At 46.7% G+C, this 17,638-nt stretch overlaps 1 protein-coding gene across 9 annotated transcripts in view; it reads right to left on the bottom strand.

The window, feature by feature from the left end:
• PIEZO1 (piezo type mechanosensitive ion channel component 1 (Er blood group)) overlaps positions 1-15,047 on the bottom strand; it is a 110,865-nt gene extending 95,818 nt beyond the window's left edge. For 8 of the 9 annotated variants that reach the window (XM_083626183.1, XM_083626186.1, XM_083626187.1 and 5 more), the window contains exon 1: positions 14,296-15,015. In XM_083626183.1, coding sequence (XP_083482309.1) covers positions 14,296-14,359 — 64 coding nt within the window. In that variant the 5' untranslated portion in view covers positions 14,360-15,015. Of the gene's footprint in view, positions 1-14,295 lie in introns of all 9 variants that reach the window. The other variant, XM_083626184.1, reaches the window with a different exon arrangement.
• Between the last annotated feature and the right edge of the window lie 2,591 nt (positions 15,048-17,638).

Raw genomic sequence — 17,638 nt, 5'->3', positions numbered from 1 at the left:
TAACCATGCTGTGAAGCTTTTGAGGACTGAAAGAAGGGTGAGGGGTTTTTATATGTTCCATTGAAGCCACTAGTGCCAGAGTGGTGTAATGTTCAGGGTGTTGGACCAGGATCTGGGAGACCAAGGTTCAAATCCCCCACTCAGCCATGAAGCTCATGGGAAGTTATAGCCAACTAAGTGATACTCAGAATAGGCTTACCATTGCATACAATCCTGGGTGACCTTGGACTAGGCAGTCTCTTAACATAACCTACCTCACAGGGTTGTTGTGAGGATAAAATGTGGAAGATAAATATCATGCACGCCACCTTGAGCTTCTTTGGGGGAAAAGGTGGGATATAAGTGCAATGATAACTTTTTAAAGTACAAGTAAATTCTGCAGACATAAAGAGCACTCAAGAAGAATTCTTGTAATGAGGATAGCACAGAACACAATGGTGTCCTACAGAGGAAAATTGTACAACATCTCACCCAAGCGCCAATAAAAGCTAGGATTTGCTTAACTGGACATTTCCTCTGCTAGAAAAGCCACCAGGATCCTGGTGGGGGAAGAAAAGGATGATCTGTGGCAATTTTTTAAAATGCTGGAAAATAGTAAGATAGAACAAATACAAAACTGTACCATTTCCATAAGGACAAGGAAATCCACCAGGCACAACAGATTCAGAGCAGCAAGCCAGAGACAAAATCTCCAATCAGGGCACCAATTGGCAATAAATGGGCAAAAGGGTATTTCACAAGGAGAGAGAGCTGGAGTTGGAGTTGGCGGCAGCTCACACAAAACAGCTGCTTTCCTTTTCCAGCTGCCCAAACAGCTGTCCACCATTAACTGGCTCGGACATCGTCCAAAAGTTGTGCACTATTATTGCCAATTCCAGCTGCTCAGAACGGTCCTTGTCCTTGTCTTACACACATTTGAGCTTTGCATAGGAATGCCACAGACTGAAAACCTTGCATGTTGTGGCTTTGTGGCCATGCTTACCCACTGGTATCACACTGAGTGCCCCGTGAGCATATGCATGTGTTGCATATATTTGACTGCTGATAGAACCTCCCGCAAGGCATGCTTCCTGCATTTGACAAAGTGGGCTCTAGCCTATGAAAGCTTAAACCACAATATATATAATAACACAGCAATAAAGAACTACTAAAAGTAAGTCTCCAAAGGCACCACAAGAGTGTTGCAACAAATTAATATACCAAGCATCTAAACTGAATGCTAAGGACATCACATCCCTGCCAAACTTGCAGGAAGTTGGAACCTTTACCTAGTTTTTATGGCACAACAGACAAGTAAAACTTCATCCAGGTGACTTGGAACTAGGTGCCACTTTCATGTATCAAGCCAAATTTACGTGCTCTAGCCATTGAGCCCTGGGCTGGGACCTCCCCTAATAAAGGCCTAGTGTCCTATGCAATTAATACACAACAAGGGACCACGTATAAATGAGGGAGTACAACAATCCCTGGGGTGTTGTGGGAGCAATTTACACCTTGATGACATGAGTGTTAATGAAAGGATGAGTGTTTAGCATCTCTCTCATTCCTGCAAGGAACAGGCCCTTCCCAAATTCTGTTGCTTATTTGGGGTGTGGGCAAGACAACATCTGCTTTGCCATGGAGGTTAAAATTACAGGTCTCCTCCTCCTCCCAAGCCAAGAAGACACCACTGAGTCTGGAACAGCAGCGAAAATGCAAGAGCATTTCCCAACCTGCTCTTCTTCAGGTCATTTTGGACTACAACTCCCAGCCAACACAGCCAACAGCCAACACAGCTGTTGATGGGAGTAAGGATGGGTAAATATGCCAGCTTTGGTTCTCTCTGTTTCTCATTGTCCAGTCTTAAATTCAGTTCTCCAAAACAGTTTGCAATTATTATATTTAAGTTCTCATGAAAATTCACCAGCATTTTAGTGTGAATTTCTCCTAATACACATTTTTGCACAGCAATTTTCACTACAAGAATGTGCCACATGCTATTTTCTATAATATATGCATTAATTTGTACATTTTAGCTGAATATATGCATTTTTATATACATTACTTGGCTAGAGTACTGCATTGCAAAATTCAGGAAACTGTGGCATTTCAAAGAATAGCTGTGATTCAGTTTGAGTATTGTTTCAGAAAGTGTGAGAAATTAAATTTCTCACAGAGTCATAGAACTGTAGAGTTGGAAAGTACCCCAAGGGTCATCTAGTCCAACCCCCTGCTAAAGAATCCCTGACAGATGGCCATCTGACCTCTGCTTAAACATCTCCAATAAAGGAGAGTCCACCACTCCCTGATGTAGTCTGAACTGCTGTTAAACAGCTCTTGCTAGCAGAAAGTTCTTCCAAATATTTATTTAGTAATTTGAATCCATTAATTTGAGTTCTACCCTCTGGAGTAGCAAAATACAAGTTTGCTCCATTTTCCATTTGACAGCCCTTCAGGTATTTGAAGATGGCTATCATATCACCTCTCAGCCTTCTCTTCTCCATGCTAAACATACCCAGCTCCCTCAACGATTCCTTGTAAGTCTTGGTTTCCAGACCTTTGATCATTGTGGTCACCCACCTCTGCAGACATTCCAGCTTGTCACTATCCTTCTGCCCCCCCCCTTCGCTAGATGGAAGTTGCAGACAATCTGGAGGGCACCAGGTTGTGCAAAACTGGCCACTACAGCAACTGCTGCTCTCCTCGGTCAATAAATCCATATGGCAGCTACAACTCGCTTTTTCTATCCAGATGAAAAACCAATTTGGTGCTAATTAAAAGAAGGACAGAGTGCTCTCGCCTCCTGGAGGAACAGCATTAAAAAAATGTATCCCCCTGCCAAGACAGTGATATTTCTAGTAAACAACAACAACTAGTGTCTAGATTTCCCCTTACTGGAAAAAAATAATAATCACAAGGGCCATTTCACCCAATGCATCCTGTTTTTATGGAAAATTAATCCAATTTTGAGATGCAGGCATCCACTAATGGTCTCATGAGTGTGGTTTGGGGCAGTGGAGGACAAGAGACCCTAGAACAACCAAGAGCAGAGATGAGGGCCACCACCAGACTCTGAAGAGGGCTGGCTGAAAACAAGGCCTGTTACAGGAAAGCTGGAAGAAATCAATGGAATGGTCAAGTGACAGCCAAGCTGCTATGTTAGAAGCCCCCAAACAGCAGCAGCCACCAGTTCACCAACTAGGACTTCAACTGATTCATTGGTTAGATTAACTTAAGAGCGGGGAACTGTGGGTCTGAGAGCCGAATGTGGCCCTCCAGACCCTCTCTCTCTGGCCCTCATTGCTCTCCCTGGGTCAAACCCCCTCCCTGACCCTGCTTCGCACCGCCCTCAAGTGTGTTTTGCTGGAATGTGTCCTTGAACTCTGATAATGCCTCTGGATAAAGGCTGGTGAAACTAGCCAACTCTGCAAGTGTGTGGGGGGAGATTGCATTTGTTGCTCCGCCCACATTTGCCACTGGCCCCACCCATCACAGGGCACGTGGCCTCCAGAAGGACCCCTCACCCCTGGATTAACAGATATAAAACCTTTTCTGTGAGTGAAAAAGGCACCCCAATCTTTAAAAAGGTTGTTTTTAGTGTACAGTTGTACCTTGGTTTTGAACAGCTAAGTTCCCGAACATTTTGGCTCCTGAACGCCGCAAACCCAGGAGTGTGTGTTCCGGTTTGCGAACTATTTTTGGAAGCCGAACGTCTGACAGGGCTTCCATGGCTTCTAATTGGCTGCATGAGCTTCCTGCAGCCATTCAGAAGCTGTGCTTTGGTTTCCAAATGCTTTGGAAGTCAAACGGACTTCCAGAACAGATTCCGTTCAACTTCCAAGGTATGACTGTACTATGCAAACTTCACATGCCATCCTGTTTTCAGCTTTCCTATCAGGGCCTCTGCTTCGCCCCTGTCAGAACAGGATGCTGGGTTAGATGCAGTCTTCCTCCTACGTCCTTTGTAGTCCTTTGGGATGAAAAGAGGATGGGAGGAGTTGCAACTGAGGAGATAAGCAGGCTGTGTCACAACGAACTCAGATTCCTCAGCCCGGAACAAAAGTTAAATAGGACACAAAGTAGCAGAGGACAAACAAAGAACAAACAGGTAGGCAAATCCTTTAATCTCAGAGCACAATGCACACCAGGAGTGACATTTTTTTCCCAGTTAGAAGGCCATATTCGATTCTGGGCAACCTTCCAGAAGCCACATGCCAGCGGTGCGTGGGGCCAGTGGCAATAATGGGTGGAGCAACGGATGTTCATTTCACCTTAGTGCAGTAGGCTGGTTTCTACACACGACTCTCCAACCTCCTATCAAGGGCATATTCAAGTCAGGCAAAAATGCTTGAGGATGCCCAGGGAAGTGGGAGACTAGTGAAGAGGTGTGTCCCCCTGGAGAGACTCTCAAGGGTGAGATAGAGAGGTGGGGAGGTCATATTCAGCTCCCCAATCTGAGGTTCCTCACCCCTGCTGTGCACAGCTAGCTTTGCCATTCACCCTGAGCTGCATTTGATCCGCATACTGAGCAATGCTACCTCTCTTTAATCCCAGGGATCAGCCTCCGAGCATGCGGAAAAAGTTACTGTGTCACCAGACACATATACACAAACACACACGCCCCATCGTTTCTGTCTCTCATGCAAGCTTTAAGAGAGAAATAATGGAAACTTTGGGAGTGCAACCTGCAGAGTTCAATGGGACTCACTACCAGGTTAAGATTGCAGCCCATCCCCTGATTTTTTGAGAGGCTGAGAAGAGAGAAAAATCTGGCCGCTTCCTTTACAAGGATCTGAGGGAGGGCCACAGAGACACTTCAGCTGCCTCCTCTTTGCACCAGATCTGATGGGAAAAAGAAACTTCCCAAGATATCATGTTCTTTCTGGTTAGCATTCAAAGCTGAGCAGAGAGCTTGCCTTTCTAATTAAATAGCTGTGTGTCTCCCGGACCCCCAGACAATAAGATCCAGGGCAACTGAAGACAGCAACACGCCAGCAGAATCAATGGCAACGCAGATTTTAAACCAGGATCTTCAAAAATGCTGATGAGTCTTAACTTTGCTTATATTCAGAGACATTTTAACTTTGCTGCGTTAACTCTTCTATGGAATGTTTCACATGTATATCCCCAAATATAATGAAAAAAGGAAAACAGCACAGACGGCCTTTCCTTCAAACACAGCAGGGCTGTTTTTTTCTTTGTCAAACTGCATGTTTTCACAATGAACAATATAATACTGCAGACATTCGCTTTTTCCAAACTGGTGCTTTCTGCCTGTTTTGGACTTCAATGCCCATCATCCGCAACTGCTGGCCATCTAGTTGAGGCTGATGGGAGCTGGAGTACAAAACTTCTGGAGGTCACCAAGAGAGGGACAACAGAGAAAATACAAGAGCATTTCCCAAAAATATTTGCAGTATTGCAAAATCAATATTGAAAACTATTAAAATCGTTTTTTACAAAACAAAATTGTTTGATAAGCTGGGTAATAATTAAGGGCCTCTGAGCTTGTGCAGAGTACACCTGCACTGAGTAACCGCAGGTTTGCCTCCCTCTCAAGGAAACACACAAAGTTTACCGGGTATGGCTTCCTGGCTCTCAGAGAGGTCTCAGTTGCAGACCTTCAAAATAACAACTGCAGCAGCTGATCAGGTGGCAGGAGGAGGGGCATTGGGGGGTGGGGAAGGAGAAAGGAACCCAGCAAAATGAAACCAAGAACACCAGCTGAGCAGGCTAGACATGTTGCAAGAGAGAGATAGTGAGAGGGAGGGTGGAGGAGAGGCCTACAGCAAACAGAGACACACAAGTCTCTCCCACTCTCTTAGGCGCGCACACACTTTTCTGAATAGCTAAGAATGCAAAGGATCAGGATCAGAAGGCTAACCCAAACCAGGACCTGCCAGACCTAAATCGCAGAATACCACTTGGAGGGAAAGTAATAACAAGACAACCACTTCGAGCATGCACAGAGTGTTCCCTCTTTTTTGCTGAGTCATCAAAGGCAGCCTCCAAACATCTGGGGTTAGGCAGTGAGGCTGCCTGGTTAGGAGCTGGCAAGAATTAGGGGAGGTGGGGGTGGGCCCAAGCCAGTTCAAGCTCCAGCACCTCTCCTTATATTTTCCTCTAAAATTACTGTACAGTAGCACCTCCAGTTACGTAAACTTCAGGATGCGAAAGCGGCAAACCCGCAAGTATTTGACCGGGTTTCGCCGTGCGCACATGCGCACAAGTGGTCCTCAGGTTGCGGAAACCTTGGGATCCGACCGGACCTCCAGAACGGATCCCGTCCGCAACCGGAGGTACCACTGTATTTATATTCCATTTTTCAGCTGCAAATACGCCCCCCACCCTTGCAAAAACAGCTCATGAACGTATGACTGGATTCATCAATCGCTACATGTTTGGTTTCCTGCGACAAATGTTTGTTTGTCTAGGGGAAATCCTCAGACTGGGAAACCTTTGTTATTTGGAACAAAAGTGCTTTTTTAATTATTACTTTCTGTATGACACAACTGTTTAACCCAGGAGTTCCCCAACTGTGGCCTATGGCCCACCAGAGGTCCATGAGCTTCATTCAGATAGTACTCAGGGTATCTGTGGATTTGTGCTTGAAGACAGGAAGTAGCACATCCATCACATTCAGTATATTGATTTTTAACTGTACTTTTATTTCTTCTTCTTGTCCTTATATGGTATTTTATGGAATACTAATTGTGATACGAGAAAACACTGGATATAAGAAATTAGAAATGCATAAAAATATAATTAAAAACCATACATCTTCTAGCATGGCACATTACAATGGCTACGAGGCAGAAAAATCAGTAAGTGGTCCACAGGGGCAGAGGGAGTTTGGGAACCACTAGTCTAACCCAACCATGTGTGTGTGTGTTTAAAAGCAAGCTTGCAACATGCTTCTGGAGACATTTGCAAGGCTGTAAGAAAGGGAGGGTGGCATGTATTTTCTACTCACTCCTGGTACCCCTAAGCTCCAGTCCTAACCTTGTTTCTCAGATACAAAATGGATGGCGGGCCACAAATTTCTTAGGAGCCAACATGGTGCAGTACTTCCAGTATCTGACTAAGACCTGAGAGACCCTGTTTCAAATCCCCACAATCATAAAGTTCACTGAGGGACACTGGGCTGGACACTGCCTAAAAGACTACCTTGTCTCACAGGGTCGTTGTGCTTATAAAATTATAGCTTCCTATAAGAGAGGCAAGATATGAATTGAATGTATAGACCATTAAGTGTCATCCCAGTGGTAGAAAATCTGGTTTGTGAGTTTTAAGCAGCAGGTATCTCTGGGATATTTGGATACGTATTAATAAGAACTGCAAGTGTTTCATCATAAATATTACCCAATCTGAATGCCTTTGACTACAACAAGGCTATTTAGAACCTTCCTCTACCTTCCAGTGATGTGTTCCTGGTTCTCCACCCTTCTCTGTTTCCATCTGCTCTTTACCAGTGTTAACAGAATAGCAAGTCTCTGCAGATCTGGATGGCAAAGACTAAAATGCTGAGCACTCGGTTAACATAACGGCAGGACAAATAAGCATCTGCATCTTTTAACACCCAAGCGTAAAACTGCAGGAATGTTGATGCTTCTTTATAACCTCACTGGGAGCTACCGGTAATCCGTTGAGCAGGAGTCCAAAAACTGGCAGCGCTTCTACTACCGTTCTTTTACACAAACCCCAGGAGACATTATGTGGGATTTGAACCCAGATCTTGGAACTAGCTTTTGACGTCAGCTCAGTCCCTATTCCCGATAGCATTTTCTTTGAGAGAGCAGTGCCCAGAAATGGAGGGCCTATAGCAGGCAAACTTAAGCAGCGTTTGCAGGCACAGTTATAATTAAACTTCTCACATCCTGTAGGCTCTGTGAGTCACCGCTGGGAGAAAGACATACACACAGAGAGAGAAAGAGAGAGAGGAAGAGGCAGACAGAGACGTGCACATGTCGGAATAGAACTCATTGCCTATTTAAGAAATGTGGGGGAGGGGGAACTAGTAAAGGAATTAGTCTTGGGGTCAGGCAGCGCAAACCACACAGAAAGTCCCTCTGCTTCTTCTGCGGCTTGCAAAATCTCTCCCCTCTCCACTCCTGAAGCGGTTTGCTGTTGCCGCAAATGAAACTGCATCAGAACTGCTCAGTCAGTTTGTGCAGCCGCCTCGGAGAAAATGGGAGGTGGAGGGCAGGCTGGCAGCAATGGGGGTCAGGAATGAAACAGGACAGGGTGCCTTATCCATCGCAGCTCCTTGTCATGATCACAGAAAACGGCACATGCAAACAGCTGGCCTGCAAACGTCCCCGCTCTGTCTCCAGAGTGCCAGGCTAGTTGGCAGAGTCGCACCCACCTCTCTTGCTGCCACATGAAAAAGAAAGGTGCTCATAGCCCCCACTGTCTTCCTGGGGGGAGCGGGCAAGGAAGTCTGGCTGCTTGGGGGGCCCCTGCCTTCATTATAATCAGATGCAACTGATCACAGAGAAAGGGTTGCTGAGGTGAGTGATTTTGCGCTTTAGCTGTCCCAGGACCTCTGATGATCACCAGTCTCCTCTTTAAACCATCATCAGGTATCTCCCCCACAATCCCTGCTGGTCCCAAGGCAGTGCTTTAGTCTCGGTGAAATTCAAAGGCTGCCGTTTTCCAGTAGTGCAAGGTGACAGAACGAGAGTGGGGAGAGAAACGGGTATTAACCCCTTTTATATCCTAGATGTGGGGTGGTCCAGGAAACTGTTTCATCTGCCCTTAGTGCCCACAGCTGCAAGAAACAAAGATTTTAGGAGTCAGCATGTTATGCTGGGTTTGAATTTGGTTTCTTAAATGTGCCTAATTGCATGCAGTGCCATTCCTCACCACACAGGCTCCCTGACTGTGAGATATTGCAAACTTCACTAGGGAGCTTGACCACTCCCAGCACGCAGACCACAATCTGGTGAATAGAGCAGTCTCTGATGCTACAAAAGCTGACCATCTCTGTCCTAGGCCTTATGGTGTATCTGCCAGTTGGTTTCTGGAGTCCTGCCTACAAGCAAGGAAAGGGCTCAGTGACACATTCATCACACAGAATTAGCTCGCTTTGAACTGGGAAAGCAGCACAGCAGCCTTTGCCAACCTGGTGCCTTTCAGATGATTTGGACTACAACTCCCATCAGCCCCAGCCAGTATCAGTTCCAGCATAATATGGCCATGTCAGCTGGGGCTCAAGGGAATTGCAGTCCAAAACATTCTAGAGGGTGTGTAAAGGCTGCAGTCATGTAATGCCCATTTTCCAAACAGGGTGCAAACAAAGCACCCTCTTCTCAAAACACAGCCATGAACAAAACCTGCCAGCAGCCAAGCTGGATTCTAGAGCACCCAAAAAAGGTGCATTGTAAAAATAATAAAACTCAGATAGTAGCAAAGGTTTGTGAAATCATGCACGGCATGGGGAAAGTTTTTCTCCCTCTCTCATAACAATAGATGTCATGTACATCCAATAAATGTTGGAAGATTCAAGACAAACAAAAGAATGTACATCTTCATGTAGTAGATATTTAAACTATGGAACTCACTCCCACAAGAGAGAGAGAGAGAGACACCCACTTAGATGGCTTTAAAAGAGGACTGGACAAATTTATGGAGGAAAAGGCTACGGATAGCTACTAGCCAACACTCTGCTTTGCCTCCATGGTCAGAGGCAGTCATGCATCTGAACAATAGTTGCTGGAAACTACAGGAGGGGAGAGAGCTCTTCTGTCTGCATTGTGGGTTTCCCACAGGCATCTGGGTGACCACTGTGAGAACAGGATGCTGGACTCAATGAGCCAGTGGCCTGATTCAGCAGGCTCTTCTACTATTAGAATCCAACTAAGCTTTATTCAGAGTGAATGCACACCAGCCATGTCCCTTAGTTTCAATGGGTGAGGGTTTACTCTGACCAGCACTAAATATTACCCTCTGTATTGAGTTCACACATAACCAATTCCCAACATACACAGCAGAAGAACGCTTCTTGTAGCCAGAATGAATGGATTACTCAAAAAAATCCAGAGCAAATCAGAATTGTACTCCTAGGGAACATTAGCGAACCCACTAGCAATCCATGCTGAGAACATCCAACAGCTGCTCAATTTTCTCCATCCACTGCAAGGCTACTTTGTTGGCAGGACAATTCTGGAGGGACACAGACCCTTCCTTCATCCCTCTTCACAACACCAGCCTCTCTTTTTCCCTAGCCACTGGGTGTATAACTAACGGCCATTCCAGACTTTACCTTTGCAACAGACTGGGGATGGCCAGGGCTTTGCTTGTTCATTAAATATTTGTGCAAAACTGGCCAGCTGTCTCCGTACATGGACTTTCAAAACACAGGCCTTTCTGGGGGCGGGAAGGAAAATGGGGAAGGGCCAGGTCTCTTCGTGAAGACACTTTTGACAGCCAGCTGACGCAACAGGAATGGCTGGGAAAACTACGAGATAGATTCACGGGTTGCGTTGCAAGGCTGCAGATTATTCATTCAGAATAATCCAGAGCAAGAGGAAGCCTTTGAAACCCTGAACTGTCTTGTTTCAACAAGGAGCTGCGGGGTCACCAAAGGAAACCTCTCTTTACTTCAGTTCAACGCACTTTAAAACAAGAACAAAGGTAGTCATTATTCCCGAAGGAACAGGTGTTGAGAAAAGACAACAAACCCAGAACATATCATCTGAAAATAATAATAATCATCAGTAATCTCCATGGAACACCATGAGGTGCCATTTCTCCAAATGCCCATGTCTAAGAAGCCACCCCATGTATTTTACTTAATTGCAGCTACTCACACAATACAGCTGCAGTTTTGCTGCTAGCGAGATTGGAGCTTCCATTTGAAACAGCCTGGCAAAACGGAATTCCGCAAAGGAGAGTCACAGACAATTTTGTACAGATAGTAGTGCTTTAAATTGCAAGGATTCTCCTTCCCCGCCCCTGTTTTGCAATGGGGGAAAATTATTATTCTTGATATAGTGCTACTGGTATATACTACATTTTACAGTGTAACACAACAAAAGATGGGTTCACACACCCATACCCCGCCCTGCCCCGCTAAGCATGCAATCTAGATTTAGGCAAGTGAGTGGGGCAGAACAGAGGGAGGGAAAAGAGAAGGAAATCAACCAGTGAAGGTAGATAGCTAATGGAAGATTAGAAGGGAGGGGTGAGATATTGGGCAAGTTATTGTGGCTGTGATGCAGAACTTTAATGTAATTTTAAAAATATTTTTATCTATTTTATTAAAATGCAAAATCACCACAGAAAACAAGCGTGAAATATTGAAGCAAAGGTACATCATCAATATGTTCCAGGCTTTGGGCTTAATATAAATGGTAACAAGTCTATAAAAATAAGAACACACATTTAACAATGATATCCTTTATTCTCCAGGGAGATGAGCTGCATTTCCATCTAAATAGTCTGTGAAGCTCTGCACACATTCCTATTTTATTACTGACAGCCATTTATAGGTAGGGGGGGCATTGGTTATAAACAATAAAATAATACCAAACAGAATGACATTTGTGCTTCCTTCTTTGACCCCTAGAAGTTCTCAGTTTCTCTATAATTGTTTCTAATACTTTAGTTTTAAAAGGTTCCACAGTTTTGATGCAGTGCCTCGTCATCCCTTGGTAATGCAAAATGAGCCCCACCTCTCTGACAGTGCCCTGTAAGGAAGCCTGGAAAAATACTTCAAATTCCTAGAAGCCAGCCTGGGCATTTTTGTAGGTGCCAAATACACAGAGGAACAATTATTAAAATAAAATAAAGTTGGAGTGTCAGCATCAGAGACTTAAGTCAGTTGGTTCCTGGATGATGATGACTATTTTAATAAAAGTCTCTGCTTGTACAGAGATCTCACTTACTCTTGCTAGGCTCAACAGCAAAATAATTTCAATAGCTTTTCCCGATTTCAGCCCTCAATAAATAGCAAAGTACTTCATGCTTTAGAAGTTTGTTTGCTCTAACCCTCCATACTAGGAAAGGCAGTGCTGAAATCTGCTTCCTTAAGTTTGTTTTGGGGGTATTAACAACATTTGTGAAGAAGATGTGGCTTTGTGTTTTATGGGAATTTTAATGGGCTTTATTAGAGACTTGGAATGCATTGTTTGTTGCCCTGGGCTCCCACTGAGAGGGAGGGATATAAGCATATGAAAATAAACATCAGAAGAGCCCTGCAGGATCAGACCAAAGGCCTCCCTGCATCCCTTTTCCCAGAGTGGAGAACCAGAAGCCTCTAGGAAACCCACAAGCAGGAGACGAGCACAACAGCCCTCGTATCCTGCCTCTGATCACCAGCACCTGGTACTCAGAGGCAAACTGCCCCTGATCCTGGAGACAGTGGGCTGCATCTAATGTTAGTTCAACACAGAGTAGACCCATTGAAATGAACAGACCAAAGTTAGCCATGAGCATCATTCAGTGTGTCTACCTCGTGTAGAACTAACATGGATACATACAAGCCATATACATTTATCATGACTAGTAGCCATAGGTAGCCGTATCCTCAACGAGTTGATCTAAACCCTTTCTAAAGCTGTCTAAATTGGGACCCATCACCCCACCTTGTGGAAGTGAGTTCCACAGTTTAACTGCACGCTGTGTGAAGTACTTCCCTTCTGTCTGCCCTGAATCTTCCTGAATTCAGCTTCACTGGATTCTAGCCATTCTAGCTTTACAGGAATTCTAGTTGCATAAATGGGAGGGATAAAAAAGTTTCCTCTATCTACCTTTCCCACAACATGCAGAACTTTCCCCAGTTCTGCAATATCCTTTTTCAAGCTGAAGCTACCAATACTGAACATAGTATTCCCACTGCTTTCACACTGTAGATTTGTATAACAGTGCAATGATACTGGCAGTTTTTATTCTCAATTCCCCGCAAGGAGGATTTGCCTTTCTTCACACAGCTGCCACACACTAAGTTAATGTTTTTATCGCACTATCCATCGTGAATCCACCATCACTTTTTCTGGTCAATCACCCCCAGCTCAGACTCCGCATCATGCCTCAATGTGCAAAACACAATGCTCACGGATCTTCCCATCCATGTATTTGCTACCTAGAGTCTGTTAGCACCACAATATTAATTCCCACCAGGAGGTCTGATATCAACTTCCTACTTTCCTTTGTGTCCAAAAGGAAGAGGGACTCTAGGATACTGGAAAAGCAGGAAGTGCAAAAAAAGGAAACACAGTCCTAACCTTCAATTTATACCTCTCTCTGCACTCTCAGCCTATACTTGTCGGTACAAAATAACCCTTGTTGGCAGGACAAATTATGCACGTGCTGTCAGCACCAGAGAGCAGCATGTGGGGGTGGGAAGAGACTTCTAGGGAAACTCTAGACCAGCACCCTGTTCTCTCAGTGGCTACCCAGATGCCCCAATGGGAAGCCTGCAAGCAGGGCAGGAGTTCAACAGCACTCTGCCTTCCAGCAGTTCCCAGCAGAAGCATTCGCTGCCTGCGACAGCGGAGGCAGAACAAGCAAAAGAGACGCTCCTTCTGTGCCTTGCGAGAACCAAGGTGGGGCTGCCGCCAGTGCCTTCCGCAAGGCTCACCAGTAGCAGCCACCTTCTCCGCAACCCACCCAAGTGACTCACAGCCAGATCCACACAGGATGGGCTATTCAGTCATGAGCGAGGAATTTTGCAACTCTACCAAGAAGTTCTCCCTCGCCTCTTTCATTCAGAATCTCAGATCCTCAACCAGGAAGGAGGGCAGGGAGAAAGGAACAGAATCCATATGCCAGCCGGTATCCACCACATGCAAAAACTGTGCGCCATGGCGAGGGTGCCCTAAAGGTCATTGACTCCAACCCTCTGCCTTATGCATCATGCACCAGGTTTTCAAAGGCTGCTCACGCTGAGGTCTAGTAGAAAAACCCCGGGGCTTTATTCATTCTTCATTTCAGCCACTGACCCCACTCGTGGACATGGGCAGGTCCTCCCAACCCAGAATTCCCCGATTCGTAAAAAAGGTAATGAAGGCAGCTAGCGGGCGCGACTTCCGCGGAAGCGCAGCGTGGTGGGAACGGGCGAGCAAAAGCGCAAGGTGACCGCGACGGGGAGCCCCAAGGTTGAGTCAGCGAGGAGAAAGCGAGAGCGGTGTTCCCCCCCCCCCCGGCGCGTAACCCTAACACTCCACCACCCCAGCTGTGCCGCTGGAAGAAGCACTTCTCTGAACATCTGGAACGGGGGGAATCCCTGGAAAACGCGCGGGCGAGAAATAGGAAGGCAGTGGTGGAGAAATGAGGGGGGGCGGGTGTGTCTCCCACCCCAGATCCACTACTTACCCGCCAGGAGGGAGAGCGGCAACAGCAGCCAGTAGAGGACCCCGCAGCAGACCCGCAACTCCATCTTCTTCGCCCACTGGGGCAGCAGCGCGCCCTTTGCGCGCTCAGGCGCAAGTTCCGCAGCCAGCAGGCAAGGCGCGCGTCGCCGGCGCCAGCATCGCCGCCCGCCTGCTCCTCCGGCGTGGACGGGGGGAAGGGAGGAGCCTCTAAGCCCCCCGCCCCCAAGTCAGTCACCGCGCCAGCCCCGCGGTCAGCGGGGTCCTCCCTCGCTGGGGGCCCCGCCGTGCTCCGGCATGGAAGGACCACTCCCAAGAGGCCGAAGCAGCGGCAAGGCGCGCTTCCCGGGCGCTCCGGCCAAAAACGCGCAGAGGCTCCCTCGGGCGAAACTTGCTGACTCCCTCGGGGGCCGCCCTCTGGGCTCTGCTAGGCGGCGTCGGCGTCTCCTCCCTCCCGGCCCTCGGGGATCTCCAGCGCAGCTCTCCGGGGAAGAGGAGGGCCGAGAGGTGGGGAGTCTACCCTGGCTTTACCCCGGAGTGCGCGCGGGGTACCCTGGCGGAGCAAGGTGTTCCAGGGCAGCCTGCTCCAGCCCGCGCCAAACTCCGGTAGCAGCTGCTCCTGCCGCGGCGGCTCCTCGCCTCCCTCGGCCCGCAGCACGTGTCTGGCTCTGGCCGGGGCGGCGCTGCTTTGCGTCAAACTTGCACTTTGCTGGAAGGAGCCTCCGCCTCCGCCTCCTTCTCCTCCTTGGCGCGGCCTCCCCTGGCCTTGGCTCGTGGGGCTCTGCAGTCCCGTTCCGTCCGGGCCTTTTTCCGGGACGCAGCACCATCTAGCGCCAGCTCAGCCCCATCGCAGCAACAGACCACCAGGACAGCCCGTTTCCAGATGCCACATCACGCTCAGAAAAATAATAACAATAATTTTGCCAGAAGAAAGCGCCTCTGGGCACTTGGAGAGTGTGATTTCGGAATGACCCCGAGGAGGCAGAGCCCTCGCTACATGCGGAGGTTTGACTGAGACTAGACTGGACAAATTCATGAATGAGAAGCCTGCCATGTCAGGGTGGATCAGGACAGCGGCTCATCTAGTCCTGCATCCTGTTCTCACAATGGCCAACCGATGCCTGTGGGAAGCCTGCAAGCAAGACCTGAGCGCAACAGCCCTCTCCTCTTCTAGGGTTTCCAGCAACTAGTTCGCAGAAGCAGAGTTGCTCTGACTGTGGAGGCAGAGCATAGCCATCATGGCTAGTAGCCATTGGTAGCCTTTGCCTCCATGAATTCATCTAATCCAGGGGTCAGCAAACTTTTTCAGCAGTGGACCGGTCCACTGTCCCTCAGACCTTATGGGGGGCCAGACTTTATTTTGGAAAAGAAATGAACGAATTCCTATGCCCCACAAATAACGCAGAGATGCATTTTAAATAAAAGCACACATTCTACTCAGCTAATAACACCAGGCAGGCCCCACAAATCACCCAGAGATGCATTTAAAATAAAAGGGCACATTCTACTCATGTAAAAACATGCTAATTCCCAGACCATCCGCGGGCCAGATTTAGAAGGCAATTGGGCCAGATCCAGCCCCCAGGCCTTAGTTTGCCTACCCATGGTCTAATCCTCTCTGAAAGCTGTCCAAGTTGGTAGCCATCACTGCCCTGTACATGAGCTCTGTGAGTGCGGCTTTCTCCCAACTAAAGTGCAGAGTGTTTGAGGACTGGGACATTCGCAGGGAAACCAAAATGCTTGTTTACAAAGCTATTGTACTACCAAACCTACTATATGCTTGTGAAACATGGACCACTTATAAATGCCATCTCCAGCTCCTCAAAAGATTCCATCAATGGTGTCTCTGAAAAATTTTACACATCACTTGGGAAGACAGGTGAACTAACATCAGTGTACTGGAAGAAGCAAAGATCTCCAGTGTTGAAGCAATTATTCTTCAACATCAACGTCGTTGGACTGGTCATGTTGTGCGGATGCCTGATGATCGTCTTCCAAAGCAACTACTCTATTCCGAACTTAAAAACGAAAGCGTAATGCTGGTGGTCAACAAAAGAGGTTTAAAGACTGTCTCAAGGCAAATCTTAAAAAATGTAGAATAAACACCAACAACTGGGAAACACTGGCCTGTGAGCCCTCCAGTTGGAGAACAGCCTTTACCCAAGGTGTCATGGGCTTTGAAGACGCTTGAACTCAGGACGCAAGGGAGAAACGTCCTAAGAGGAAGGCACGCTTGGCAAATCCACACCGTGATCAACTCCCGCCTGGAAACCAATGTCCCCACTGTGGAAGAACGTGTGGATCCAGAATTGGCCTCTACAGTCACTTATGGACTGTGTTAAAACCATGTTTATGGAAGACAATCTGACCCGGCTACGAGTGATTGCCAAAGAAGAAGTAATACATGAGCATCTCTCACAGCTTAACTATGGGCTGTGTGAAGAACTATTTTCTTTTGTCTGTCTGGAATCCTACAGTATTCAAGCTTGATTGGATGTCCATGAATTCTAATGTTACAAGAGAGGGAGAAAAACTTTCCTCTGTCCACTTCCTCCACTCCGCCTCTATCATTGGGCCTAAGGTTGCTACTATAAAGCCACTGATATGTCTCTCTTCCTCTGTGTATGTTGGCTACATGAGCTTCCATACTTTTCCATTTTCTCAGTTGTGGATATTCACTACTATTCCACCACTTACCATCCATATCAGTGAGTGGAGCTTAGTGCAATGTATCCACATGGTTTTAAAAATTGTGCCCACAATCATTCCTCCCCTGTCCTCCACTGCCTTTTTTCTGTTCTGGGCAACACAAGAATTCCCATACACATGTAGTATTCCTATACAGTGATACCTTGGTTCTCAAACCTAATCCGTTACGGAAGTCCATTCCAAAACCAAAGCATTCCAAAACCAAGGCCCGCTTTCCCATAGAAAGTAATGCAAAATGGATTAATCCATTCCAGACTTTTAAAAACAACCCCTAAAACAGCAACTTAACATGAATTTTACTATCTAACGAGACCATTGATTCATAAAATGAAAGCAATAAACAATGTACTGCAGTCACACAATCAATCAATCAGTAGCTGAACTGGGTTCCACACAGTCAGAAAAACAAAAAAGCCACAAAAACACAAAATAAATAGCAAAAACAGACACTCCTCAGCGAAACACTCAAAATGGAAGTGTGGTGCTCAAATCGGAAGCGTAACACTCAAAACGGAGCACGTTCGGGTTCCAAAAAAAAATCTGCAAACCAGAATATTTACTTCTGGGTTTGCAGTGTTTGGGTTCCACGTTGTTTGAGTACCAAGGCGTTTGAGAACCAAGGTACCACTGGACAAGTA

Source organism: Podarcis filfolensis (assembly GCF_964270895.1).
Source record: "Podarcis filfolensis genome assembly, chromosome: 8".
Taxonomy (NCBI): domain Eukaryota; kingdom Metazoa; phylum Chordata; class Lepidosauria; order Squamata; family Lacertidae; genus Podarcis; species Podarcis filfolensis.
The sequence above is the reverse complement of the archived record's forward strand: the minus strand, read 5'-3'. Positions and strand labels throughout refer to the sequence as shown.